The 13,549-nt window shown below is 38.1% G+C and overlaps 2 protein-coding genes across 3 annotated transcripts; one reads left to right on the top strand and one right to left on the bottom strand.

Moving 5' to 3' along the window:
* The first annotated feature begins 87 nt into the window (after positions 1-87).
* bnip4 (BCL2 interacting protein 4) lies at positions 88-3,729 on the top strand. The gene is made up of 6 exons (XM_042502069.2): positions 88-246; positions 670-841; positions 937-997; positions 1,263-1,369; positions 1,825-1,974; positions 3,116-3,729. Exons 1-6 carry the CDS (start codon positions 204-206, stop codon positions 3,156-3,158), a joined length of 576 nt encoding a protein of 191 aa, XP_042358003.1. The 5' UTR covers positions 88-203; the 3' UTR covers positions 3,159-3,729.
* Positions 3,730-3,815: 86 nt separating this feature from the next.
* On the bottom strand, positions 3,816-13,276 carry LOC121954600 (serine/threonine-protein phosphatase 2A 55 kDa regulatory subunit B delta isoform). Of its 2 annotated transcripts, XM_088086386.1 has the most exons (11): positions 13,218-13,276; positions 11,769-11,827; positions 9,345-9,419; positions 8,000-8,097; positions 7,705-7,870; positions 7,498-7,610; positions 7,224-7,401; positions 6,949-7,113; positions 6,470-6,639; positions 5,650-5,741; positions 3,816-5,501 (listed from the first exon to the last, which is right to left on the bottom strand). In XM_088086386.1, the coding sequence occupies exons 1-11, from the start codon at positions 13,259-13,261 to the stop codon at positions 5,222-5,224; spliced, it is 1,440 nt and encodes a 479-aa protein (XP_087942512.1). In that variant the 5' UTR covers positions 13,262-13,276; the 3' UTR covers positions 3,816-5,221. The 2 variants fall into 2 exon arrangements, with proteins under 2 accessions (XP_087942512.1, XP_042358135.1); XM_042502201.2 differs by lacking the exons at positions 11,769-11,827; positions 13,218-13,276 and adding an exon at positions 9,616-9,803.
* Positions 13,277-13,549: the final 273 nt, after the last annotated feature.

The following is a 13,549-nucleotide window of genomic DNA, read 5'->3' as shown; positions in this document are numbered from 1 at the left end:
CATGCGCGCTCTTGGCAGTCTCGAGCTCGCTCTGCCTGCGTGCTGCGCGAGCCAATCACATTTTAGATAAACACAATATTGCGTCATTGTTATTGTGGTAGTTGGAGCCCTAGCTGTTTACAGGGATTTCGCCACCATTTCGCTTACATCTGGTCCTCTAAAATCTGCGTTAACACCTGGACCATCACGAGTCAACCAGTATAATGTCGTTTCAAAAGGACACTTCATCGGACGAGAGTTTGCAGGGTAAAGTATAATCGACACAGCAGCCTGTAGCTCCTCGGTGTTTAAGCTAGAGCTAGCTATAACGTGACGAAAACACGAGGTGACTAACCTTAAATCACCTCATATAGCCGCATTTAAAGCCTAAGCTTAACGATAATAACTGGTAATTTACTAGTAATATACTAGTAATTAACCAGTAATATTAAAGCTCAATGTATCTGTATTATTTCATCGAGACGTGGGGGGACAACTGAGGACAGCACGTCGCCCTAGTTAGTTAATGAGGCTTATCTGCGGTGTTGCAAAATCAAAATACCTTCAAGCCAAGGACAGTCTGTATCTGTTTGTTGATCTATTGTATTTTAGCCTGATTTCTAGTCCCTGCCTATATATACCAGCGACACCGGACATGATACAAAGATTTCGATGTGTTTTGAATTTAAGGTTCCTGGGTTGAGCTGCATTTCAGTGGCAATGGCTCTCAAAGTACCAGTCATCACGGAAGCCAGGAGCAAATCCCCACGTCCATCCAGGAGGGTGACGTGGAGAAAATGCTGCTGGATGCCCAACACGAGTCAGGCAGAAGCAGCTCCAAAGGAAGCTCTCAGTGCAACAGGTTTGTGGGGGTAAAAGAGGAAGCAAACATTGTGTAATAATAAATGTGTCTAAAGTGACCTAAGTTTGCCTTTTGTGTTGTCTTGTTTATAACAGTCCACTCAGAGCCCAGACCCCCCTTCTCCTGTGGAGAGGCTCAGAGGCAAACAGCTCACAGGTACATTTGTTAGATTCACTTACGCGTCTCAAAATCTATTATAAAAGTCTAAATAAGTTAAGATAATATGTTATTGTCTGTATTCACTGAATTTTTTTTTGCATCCACAAGCTCTGAAAAATTAACTGAATGAAATTTAAAAAAAATTAAAATAGGTCAAATGATGTTTTACAGAATAGTGTTGTTTTTAAATATATGTGATGGCCAAGTTGTTGCTTGATTTTTTTTATTTTATTTTTTTATTTTTTTTTATGTGTGTTTTTAGTCAGATGAAGACTTCCAAGAAAGAAGACGGGAAGTAGAGAACATGATGAAGAAAAATGCTGACTGGATCTGGGACTGGTCTAGTCGACCTGAGAACAATCCACCAAAGTATGTAGCCACCACTAATTTGATTACTCTTAGTATTTGGTATGTTGGATTGTTTTTTGTTTGTTTGTGTTTTTGTTGTTTTTTGTAATTTTAAGTGGAGTTAGTAGTTGATGTAATTATTCAAAGACTTAAGACTCAAATCACAGAGTTATAGAGCAAATAGTTGATGACTATGAACCATGTGAATGCAAGTGGATATACAGGTAATCACTCTTAACTGTAAAAATGGTAGTTATTACTGTGCTAACAGGAATAGGAAATCATTTATTCTGTTGTGTTAATCTCTTACACACATTAGCTTAAGTATATTTGTTTTGTGTCATGATTTATAACCGTAATTCACAGAGTGAAGAAAAAAATGCCTGTGTGAGCAGAGGTGTTGATTTGACATTAGACTGGTGCTCATTGATTTTAATGTGTTCATAATAATGAAAAATTAATGTGCTTCTCTGTAGGGAGTTCCTGCTCAAGTACCCTAAGCGCTCGACCTCTCTCAGCATTAGGAACACCAGTGTCATGAAGAAGGGAGGTGTTCTCTCTGCGGACTTTCTGAAGCTTTTCCTTCCTTCCTTAATCATTTCTCACATACTTGCTGTCGGCCTAGGGTAAGCAGCTTCATTTAATCTCAAACTACCAATAATACAATTTTGCAAAAATCTAAAAGCATTCAGTTGGAGCCTAAAAGGACCATTGGGATTGTTGAAGAACCATTTAAAGGCCATATTTGATTGAGTGATGTGAATTCTCATAAATAATGTAATAATTTGCTGTACATATGAAGCATTTATTTGGTATTTTTCAAATAATCATTTAAGATAATATAGTGGATTTTAGTGGATTTTAGTGTTATTCATTGCATTAAATGGACTGTCAATCACTTTAGGAGTGATAGATTGCACTATTGTGTTGTATTGTTCCATAAATCTTGATCTTACGACAACAGTATAACCACACCAAATACACCAGTTCGAAAACCAAAACATCCACTGACTAGTGTTAACCTATAATGGTTTCTTGTATTCAGGGTTTTGGTAGAATTTGGGGAGCCCGGCAAAGAATAGTGGCAACAGTAACGGCAGACAGCGTTGCTGTTCAGAGTTAAAATAAGTAACTTTTGCCATCCTTTGCAACAGAATTTATAAGCAGATGTTGCGCAGTGGAAACCTTAGGCAATCAGGACAATTACTGATAATTAATAGAAAAATTAAATAAATGAAGCCTCAAATCTACTACAAACTTCAAATCATTTTATGTAATAGATTTTATTTCATTATTTTTAAACAATGTGACATTAACATATAAACATATATCGTTTAAGCGTCCCACCATTCTATTAAACTTTATGTTTTCCGTGTGCTGTAGAGAAGATCTTGTCCATAATCAGTCTTTGCTACAGTCAGCTTTTATTGGCAACTCCCATACCACCACCTTTAACCAACTTGCATGAACACAAACATACACCTTCAACACACTACACCTCCGTGCCAAATATTTGCCTTTTAGGGCAAAAACTGTCCACCAGAGGATGGGGGAAATTTTTGTAGACCAACCAACCGACCGGTCGCAGCTAAAAACTTGATGTTTGTTCTAGTAAAAAACCTATGATGATGAAGTTGAAGCATCAAGTCCTAGTTTCAGTGTATTTAAATATATTTCTGAAGAATTTAAGAAATATACCTATTTTTTGTCATATATTGTGCTTTTTAAAAACGATTTTAATTTACATGTTTGTCTCTCTTCTTTTAGGATATATATTGGGAAACGTCTGACTTCCCACAACACCTACTAAGTAGGATGGTGCTGTGTGTTCGACACCTTGTCACCTTCAAGTGACTCATCTTGGCATGCCTTAAAATGGGACCTTCTAATGATCAAGGGAGATGTGGCCACGTGACACGGTCCAATTTGATTGAGTGCCCCACGTAGCTCACACCAGCGTGGAGAGTTAAGGATCTGTCATTGCTGTTTCATGGCGTTAACTCGTGAACACAACAGTGACCAATCCTCTGCTCTGCGCTGTAGTCTCTGTCCTGGCCTGAAGATGACTGTTTTGTTGCTTCCAGCTCCTTAAATCTGCACGTTAGGGAACTGATAAGTATTGTGCGCCAATGCCTTTTTTGTTTTTGCAATGAGGAATCACTTTTGATTTAAAATTATATACGATCAGTATGTATTTTTTCAAATCAACTGTAGAGAAAGGTAATTGACTTTTTTTTTTGTCCAAGGGATCAATAGCCTACTGCGTAAGTGATTGCATCCATTTGTTCAATTGTATATTGTGATTATGAGAAAGCATTATTAAGCACTGATATGGTCCATTTTGTTCATCTTACACAAAATAAAAGTTGGAAAAAAACGCATATGGCCCGGATGGATTTATTGACAGGTTAATGTGTAGAAACATGGAGCCAGGTATTTATCAAAGGAAGGACCACATGCAGATGAACACAATTAAAATTTTATTGAACTTTGGTCAAAATAATAAACAAGTGAATACATTGCCACCATGTTAGGAATCAATGGACAAAGACAATGCATTATTATGTGTTTGTTTTAATGTCATCAGTATATGTTTTGTGTAGTCAACCTTCATTTCTGCATTCACAACTACGGAGATAAGATCCACATTTGCAATACGCGGTTCAAATTTGGGTGACATCCCTAATAAATGAATAAGGGCACATGTATGAGGCCTGTCTGAATTTCCTACTTATTACATGATTAGGAGGCACTCTATCACAAACTGTATGGTGTGCAATTTTCCTCCTGTGTTTTCATAGACAGCCACATATAGCAGCAGTATATGAGGACATAACTCTATAAAATAGGATTTACAAATAATGCACATGAGGTTTGTAAAACGTTTGGGGACATAACTTGTAGCTGTCACTGATAGAAGTAGGTATTAAGGCTGCAGATTCCCTTTGTCCTGGGCCCCATCTTGTGCCATGTAGTTTCCAGCCCGCATCCTAAAACATGGTCAAAAACTAGAAATTAATCTCTTGACACAAACACATTATCGGTTGTCTCCAACAGTGGTTCCGAGACCGGTAGCCCCAAATAGTATTTCCATAACAGGTTTGCTTGAGATCTGCTCAAAGACAGTGGTGTGACTGGACATTTTTCCACCTCTCTACAACATAAAAACATGCAAAGCAATAAACATGTTTTAATACATACTTCTAAATTTAAAAACACATCTGTAGTTTTAGTTTCTTTTATTATGTGGATGACAAGGTGTACTTGAATAGATACAGTCAGTGAAATTATGTCACCGTATTGACTGGGGGTAAAGTAAGAGGAGGGAGGGGAGGGGGGAGAAAAGAAACAAGTCCACTTTCCAAATTCATGGCCTCTTCCACCAGTAGTTTGGCCTGAATACATGGCCAATGGGGGAATGTTACAGTTAGGCTTATTGGCCATTAATCCGTGCTTCAGAGGGCCCAAAATCTTTGAGATGATGTTACAACTTTGACAAGACGTCATTTTAAGGGCTTCCGAGAGTTCTGTCGTTAAATCATGAAATGAAGGCTTAAAATGTCAACACAAACACCAACGTTCAAGAGTTTGACCTCTAGGGAGTGCCATTCCGTCAATTAGACCCGAATTGGGCTTTCTGGGTCAGGGGGGCATGTTGATTGCCCTGGTGCCAAAGGCAAAAACAACCTAAGCTCAGACTCAAAATAAAACAGGCCTATGGATCAACCTCCTGTGGCAAAAAAAGTAGACACGTGCTTTCGAATTCTTCACCAGGAGGACAACGAGGCTGTTTCTTCTTATACAGATAGACAAGTAGTAGGCTTAACTACACAGGTACGGTAAAAGCCCTATCCTCTGGAGCCCCCAAATCTTCTAGTTGATTTTGTCCTGGAAAATGTACAAGTTGTTGGTGGCTGCCACAGCTATCACGTTATCTTTGGGGTGCCAGGCAGTGTGGAGGATCTTCTTGTTGAAGTCCAGGCTGTCCACGCTGATCTCATCCTTCTTCCTCTTGCCGCCAGTGGACACTTTGCGCGGTTTGAGCGTAGCCCGTGGTTTGCTGCTCTCCCGGGACGCCTCCAGTGTGATGTCCCGCCTAGTGTTGCGGTCAAACATTCGGAAGAAGTTGTTGTAGGAGCCGGTCATGATGGCACTGATGGTGAGACAAATTCATAATTGTATACATTTATTTGACAAAAACAAAGAAAACACAGTGTCACCAAAGATTGATATATCCATAATGCAAGAGCGCAAAAAAAAAAGAATATAGGACAAAAGAAACCGCTAAAAAGGACACATACCTGTCACTGCCATTCCAGCAGCACTCGAACTTGTCAAAGATGCAGTCATTTTCATACAAGGAGCACAGCTTACTGCGAAGGTATTCGTGGACCTGAAACAAACCGCATGACTTAACCCAAATATTCACCATAGCTGATGTTCTCCATCTGTATGGAGGTAGTTTAAGTGTGAAAGTGCTCATCCAGCCAACACAACACAGCACTTTTACATCAGTGAATGGTACTCATCATTTTTTAACAGCACTGCCCTCAGACTGCGTGGCTAACTCTACTAACTCTACTATTTTTGAGCCTCAAGCACCTCGCGTGCCATTCGTTGAAAGAATTATATCCTTTCGTAATTCTTGGATCTTTCATTATTTTCACTTTATGATTTTACTGGCTTCAAGACAATTTTTTTGGCAGAGTTGATATGATTATGTGGACTTCAACAAAATCAAAATTATTGAATAATAATCATAATACATTTTATTTGTAGGTGCCTTTCGAAACACTCAAGGTCACCTTACAAGGCAGAGTTAAAAAACAACAACAGTTTAACGACAGATCAATTCATATCACGTAAATAGCAGGTGAGGGGTAAACAGCAGCATAACCTGCTTATTCTAAGTCTTTGAGGGAAACCCTGATGTTCTGTGAAAATTACACTGCCTGGGGCCTTTTCAGTCTCTGTAAGAAAAATCTTATGTAAGGGCCGATTTAAGCAGCCACTTGAATCAGAGATCATTTTAAAAACACTGCAGTGCTTATTTTGTTCTCAAACAGGGTCAAATGTTATATTTTATGATGACTTTATGATTCGATACGAATGTTTATGCACCTGATACGTCTCCACTGGCCTGTTCTCCATGTTGAGGTCCCAAACTTTGACGGAGAGGTAGTCACGTGTCATCATATAGCGTCCGCTGTGACTGAACTTCACGTCCGAGATGGAGGAGATGATCTCAGAGAAAAAGGACCGGCTGCTCGGATCCTCTGGCTCCTCAAAGACTGAGAAGTAAAAAGACAATGTCCTTAATTCTTATTTCTAGACTCATTCCCAGCATGTCTTTTTTTAAATTTCTCACAAAAAATCTCATATACAGTCTCCTGCTTTATTCTGACAAAAAGTTTTTTAAAAAAACGAACCAATTTCTATTAATATACAAATGGAGAGAAGCAGGAAATTGAAATATTAAGCTGTTTACACAAATGTTTAGTATTTTTCCTTTATTACAGTCAAAATATTGATCAATTACTTTTCCACTAATACACAGATGAACTGACAAATCACTGCAGCACTTCAGTGGAGGTACTTACACTTTGAGTGCCTATCGCAGAGTGCCGCTGCTCGCATGTCACACAGGCGGATGGTGCCTTTGCTACTGCTGTACACAAATACATTGCATTGGTGTGGATGGCACTCAGCAGCTGTGATTACTTCTGTCAGTTCCTCCATGTTGGCGGGCTTGATGTCTACAATATCTGGGAACAAACTGTTAAGGAACTCGCAGTCTTATGTTTCGTCATAATACAATGCAGAGGCCACTGGTCCGTAAGCCACATATCTGTTCTCTGATGAAGGAAAAGGATACTAAAACTTCTGTCTGTGATTTCCAAGTGCCATAGATTTATTCTTAGGTCATCTGCAGAGAGGTACGTTTCATGATCACTATTTACAGAAATGGAATTAATGTGATAGGTGTGCGCATTTGCAAAGATCCTCCGTGGGCTTGCTTCTACCATGAGATCCATTGGCATCAGCACTGGTACCTGAAACAGACAAACATGTATTTTTAGACAAGATTTTATAGAAACCATAAAAATCCATATTGAAAAAGAGACAGTCTGACATAAGATTAAACATACCCGTAAAGAGGTGATTCTAAAGGGGTCTCTGAGTCGTCCGTCTTCATCTTTCAGGTTGTAACCTTCTGCTCTTTTATCTCTTTCACTAATTTTCCACAATTTGATAGTTTTATCTGACGAAAACAGATAAGACAATTGTAAAATTATTACAGTTTCAAATTTTGATACAATCAAATAATCAAAACAGATAAAGAAAAGAAAACTTACCATTTGTCGAAAGTAGAAAGTGAGCAGCATTTTGTTGGGGTAGCCATCTTATTTTATTAATTTTTTCCTCGATTTCTAAACTTTTCAAATAGTCAAATTCTGGCTCGTGACTCTGAAAAGTGCTATAGACGTTGTACTCCCCGCGCAAGTGTGGACGATTCTTAGACTGAAAACAAATATTGCAAACATAAGACAGAGGATGTAAACATAGGCAAACAAACAGAATCAGCATTTTATTGTTGACATGATGCTTTTTTGATGAAGATACTCATCTATGACTCCATATGAATCTTACCTCCTGTTCATGTTGAAATATCACTACTCTGCCTCCTTTATCTCCAGTTGCAAGCAATTCTCCAGAATAGTTGAACTCAACTGTTGAGATTATGTCAGCTAAAAATCGACAAAAATCAGAGTGAATCACACCATGAGAGTTCTGATAACAGTTATCACGCTACTATGTTGGGCGGCAGGTCAGTGTACCTTCGCTCTTTGAATTTTCCTTTCAGAAATAGAAATAAAAGAAAAAAACAACATCAAATAGTTATTTGAATTTTACTTTAAATTCAAAAGCCAGCTTTACATTTCGGGGTCCAAAATGTAATATACATAATAGAAATGTCACCTAATTTTCTTTTTCTTCTATTCAAAGGGGTGAAATTTGCACCTTTTGAGGGGTGCAAATATTCTTTTTCTCCTATTGGGAAAATAAAATAAAACCTTTCTTTTTCTGTGCAAATCTCTGGACACACCTTGCAGAAAAACTTCAGACTTCCCCATACTAATGTGACAAGCAGAGATTCCTGTAGATGATAAACCTTGTTTTGACGAGTCTAAAATGTCAGAATATGGTTTGAAAGTCATTACAGAGCTGGTTATAGCAATAAGTTCAGTCTCTCACTATTTCAGCACCCGAACACTAAACAATGTTTTTTTCTTTACCCAGAACAACTTCCTGTGTCATACTTGTTTTCTTGGCATTTTACTATTTTTTTCTTTTTCTTCATTTTGATAGGCAAAGGGGAAAATTTGCAAAGCAGCTGATTTTACCCTTTATGAATAAAAGAAAAGGGACAATTAAGTGGCAATTCTCTCCTGTATATCTGACCCCAAAAACTAAAAATGGCTTGCTTTTCAGTTTGGGATTTTGAAATTAACCTCAAATTACTATTTAGTTTTAGATTTTTGTTTCTGAAAGGAAAATCCAAAGACCAAAAAGTAAACTGACCCTGCAGGCTAATACTGGGGCTAAAGACTGACATACACCATCAGCCACTGACAGCCAAACACGCACAACACGCACAACACGCACTCCCATTCATGTATGAATGAATGAAAACAAGCATGATGTCACTCGACAATTTATGGACGCAGCACATTGACGTCATGGACACCGTCGCTCCCCTTTAATAGCTTAGCCCCCAGCTAGCATACAGCTAGCTAGCGACACACAGTAAATTACAGAGGAAAGGGCGTTTGTGCAACTGATCCACAAACACGCTCACACCAAACACGACAGCCGCCTTATATAAAATCCCGAGTGACCATCTAGCTATTGTGCATCTCATGTGAAGCCCACAGAGCATCATCATCAGCTAGCCCGTTATAGCCTAGCCGCCAAGCTAACGTTAGCTACATACCTTCCGCAACATCTTCATCTATCGCTCCTTTCACTTGAGAAAAACACCACTGAAAATCATTTCCTCCTGCAACTCCTGTAAAAAAGAACACGGCGTTAGTTTGTGTCCGACTCGCGTTTCGTCCGGCGATAAAATGACCTGACAGTGACACAGTTTGACAACTAGCAACTTAGCTTGCCAGCGCTAACGTTGGGCTAGCTAACTTGCAGATTCAGGCCATCACACACACCAAGTGAGGTGGGTCCTTTTCCTCCCTTCAAAAGTAGCTTACCCGCCATTGCTTCATGTAGCAGCTCTTGCTGTACACGGCTTCCAAGACCTAATCAACCAATGCGGCTTGCTCGGGGGAATAGATAGCATCCACAATCAGTGTGAAGACTCGGGTCCAGATCTGTCAAGACCACGGAAATTATCCGTGATTTTTTTTCTTCCAAAATGGCGCACAGTACATGGAGAAATGACGTCATGCACACATGCCACATCCTGGCTCCATCCATCCTCCCGAGCATCTTACCATCACATGTGCATCCAGGCTGGATTTTATATGCATTTAACTTTAGATTGCATATTATTCCTGCACAGCCTGTTAAAACCAACACAGCTTTTTTGGGTGTAATATCAGGGGCTGATGTCATTTACACATCAGGATGTTGGTATTTTGATTAAAGCTGGAAGGACACAAGATAAAATAAACAAAAATCCTAAACAGCGTGATTATATTGTATATTTTCTAGTTTTATATTCACTGTTTAATGAATGTGTTTTGCATAGAATAAGTAATTAGTGAAATTAGTGCAGAAATACAACAAAACACATTAACTTTTTTTTAAAAAAAAAAAACCCACACTTTTCATGTTTAAAATTGCTTTTATTCGCTTGGTCGTTGTTGACATTAGACATAAAGTGTGCCCTAACTCAAAATTGTTTGACGCTTTTAACTCTAACTCCCCTGTTTGTATTGTACGGTCAGTGGATGACATCTAGTGGAGAAAAGATGGAAATACAGTTAATTTTTGTTGGGTGTGTTGCACTTCTATTGGTAAAAACTGAATGTACACACTTTTCAGCCCCTATCTCGCAAACACTATCCATTAGTATTTCAGTCCTTCACTACGTAGTAGTGTAAAAACTGATAAATCAGTCTCCTGAGTTTTTGCTTTTCTGCTATGAGGGTCTAAGGACAGAGGGATGCTGTTTGCTGTAAAGCCCTCTGAGGCAAAGTGTGATTTGTTATAATGGGCTTTATAAATAAAACTGACTTGACTTAAGTCAATAATTAAACTCAAAACAAAAATAAGTTGTGTTACAATGTTAAAATTCATCAGTTTTAATATTATGACCTGCAGGAATAAGGAATCATTTGCTGAAAAGGTCATGACTCTTATAGGCGTGACTTCTATAGCAGGTTACTCCTATAACTCTACAAGCTGTAGGCCATAGAGATGCCATACATAAACAATAAGCTATTACAGTTTTGTGGTTTTACAACTTTCAGAAAACCATCATCATCTCCTCTTGAGGGTGTCACAAGATTATTTTTTTCTGCGTCATTTTCCGAATGGAAAACCATATTTATTGTGGTTGAGTCTGTCTATCAACCAAGCACTTTCAGTGTCCGCTATCAGTCACTTTTTATTGTTTTCTTCAAATTGTGGATATTACATCAGGGAACAAACTTTTCAAATTCAGCCCAACCCAATTCTGCTCAGAATTCATCAAAAAGTATGCCACTTACATATCTGTTTTTGTGAGCAGAAGCTCAAAATCACAGCACAAAATACATATACAAAAATAGATGCTGGAGCTGCGGCAGTTGTTTTTAGTTTTATGCTTATTTTTCTGTAAACAGCGTTCTCTGAAGGGTTGGAGTTGTCAAGAATTGGGAGGAGAAGAATAGCCCATAGGGGCTGATTGTGCAATAAAAAAGTCACATTCCAAAAAAAATAAAGAAAAATGGCAAGTGCTGATGAAGTGTGAGAATATGTAATATCTGGGCCACATTCACTGGATAAAATAGAATAAACAGAGGTGTGTTGTTTTTAGCACACCAGTTGATATAAACACACCATTTTAATGTAAACTAATATAAAAATTCTGCTGAAATAAGGTGCTTTGTTTGCCTGGTTGCTAATATATTCTTGCTTTACTGTTTATCTTAAAACAGCACAGTGGCCTGAAAGTGGTCATAAAGAAAAAGTGCTTGTTTTTTATTAAATATTACAGGTCACATGTTTTGCAAGCTCGCCTGTGGTGACTTTAAGTAAATGTGATTATGTTTTTAGATACATACTGCACAGTGATGGTATTGTCTCCATAGTGCTTTTTAACTTTTTTTTTGTTTGTTTTTTTGCATCTGCAGATTGTCCTGGAGGTGGAAAGTAAACAAATAGGGATGCACCCAGAAAGACCTGGACCAAATCTCACCAAAACCTTCTTCCCGGCATCTCCCAAGCTCCACATCCCTCTCATCACTCACACAGTCCCTTTGGGAGAAGCAGAGCAGAGGGCTGGAGGTTAGGAAGACTATATCTGTATGTCTCTCTATATAAAGGTGGACTAACTTGTACCTCCAGTATAAGCACAAGTTGGATGATTTAACAGTCTAGACTATTTGGTGCATGCATAGAAATATGCCAAAAGGATGTGATGTTTAACAAGCTCACGAGGCACACATTTTCATATTAATTAGTGTAAATTATACATTTTACAGATGTTCTCCAAAATGCTGCTGAATAGTGTCTTTAAGCACAGTTAGCATTTAACACCTACTTGCACATTGATCCCATTTGTAGTTAGTGGATGAGGGGATGTTCGCTTTAAATTAAAAATAGATGGTTCACCAGTGTTTTATTAAAGAATCATTATTTTAAGAACCACTTGAACCTCTAAAACATCCTTGACTTCTGTGCGAGCTGTCCTGTGTAGCTCCACACAGCATAAAATGGGTTAGCAGTAGACTTTTTGTAAAATTTATTTATTTATACTTTTTACTTTGATAGCTTTTCTGTCTGACTGAATGCAACAAATTGTGAAGCTGTCTGATGAGGCAGTGCAGACTTTATTTGTTGGAAACAATACAGACTTTTTATTTATACATGTATATCCTTTATTTACCTAGGTAAAAGACTTAGGAAATTTAAAATCTCTTTTCCAAGAGTGACCTGGCCAAGAGGACAGCATAAAATATAGTTACAACTGTAAATACATGCAGACAAATACAACTATCACACTTTACAATGAGCGAGCACAAAGTCCAGTTAAAATGCAACACAAAACAGTCACGTACATTAATGTGTTTGAGTAGCAATAACTTTGACCAAGAGTGCTATTTTATATTTGTGCTATTTGAAAGCATTAATTAGTGTGGGTATAACAGCCATATGAGAATAAGGGATACTGGGGAAATAGATCAATACACCATAGTATTGCAATATCTTTGCATGGCAATATTGTATTGATACACAGACACCAAGTACTGATATTTTTGTATATAAATTATTAATACAAAATACAAATCAAGCTTTTGGTGGCCTACTAGAATCACGAAATAAATAGCTTTTTTTTAGTCCACTAAAAACATGTTACTGCAATCTAAATGACTGAAGTGAGGTGAACATACTGAAAACCTTATCTGAATGGATTAAAAACAGATGTTTTTCCTTAATTTGCACAACGCTAATATATTGCAATATATGTTATCACAGTACATGTTATTATAGCAGCTAAGCCTACACGTAAAGCCACTCAGGGGTTTAGACGCTCGCCTACCTTCCGTCAGCTGATCTGCTGAAAACAACAGTCCTTCTTCTTCATGTCTTTTACGCAGTTAAGTTCTAAATATTATGCTATTCAATGCAACACGCAAGAACTCACCAAACATACAACAACAACCTGTAACTATACGACAAGCATGGCATGACCCGGCGTTGCGTTAAAAAAAACCCAAAAAAGTATTTGTGCTCCTCCGTCTAGCAACACCTGTCACTGGATGATGGTTCCTACCTAATTGACACACACCCAATAACAACACGACAGTGACCCCTACAGGACAGGTAGCATACTACATGCATATATCAAGAGTGGCTCCTATAGAAATACTCTTCATATTGCAAAAACATTTAAAATCGCAATAATATTGTATTGTGACCTAAGTATTGCGATAATATCACATTGGAGGGGCCTCTATTGATTCCAGCCTCCACTAA

This window comes from Plectropomus leopardus, chromosome 13 (genome assembly GCF_026936395.1).
Source record: "Plectropomus leopardus strain MGB_pleo_1.0 chromosome 13, ASM2693639v1, whole genome shotgun sequence".
Taxonomy (NCBI): Eukaryota; Metazoa; Chordata; class Actinopteri; order Perciformes; family Serranidae; genus Plectropomus; species Plectropomus leopardus.
Note: the sequence above shows the minus strand (reverse complement) of the source record. Positions and strands in the feature narration are given on the sequence as shown.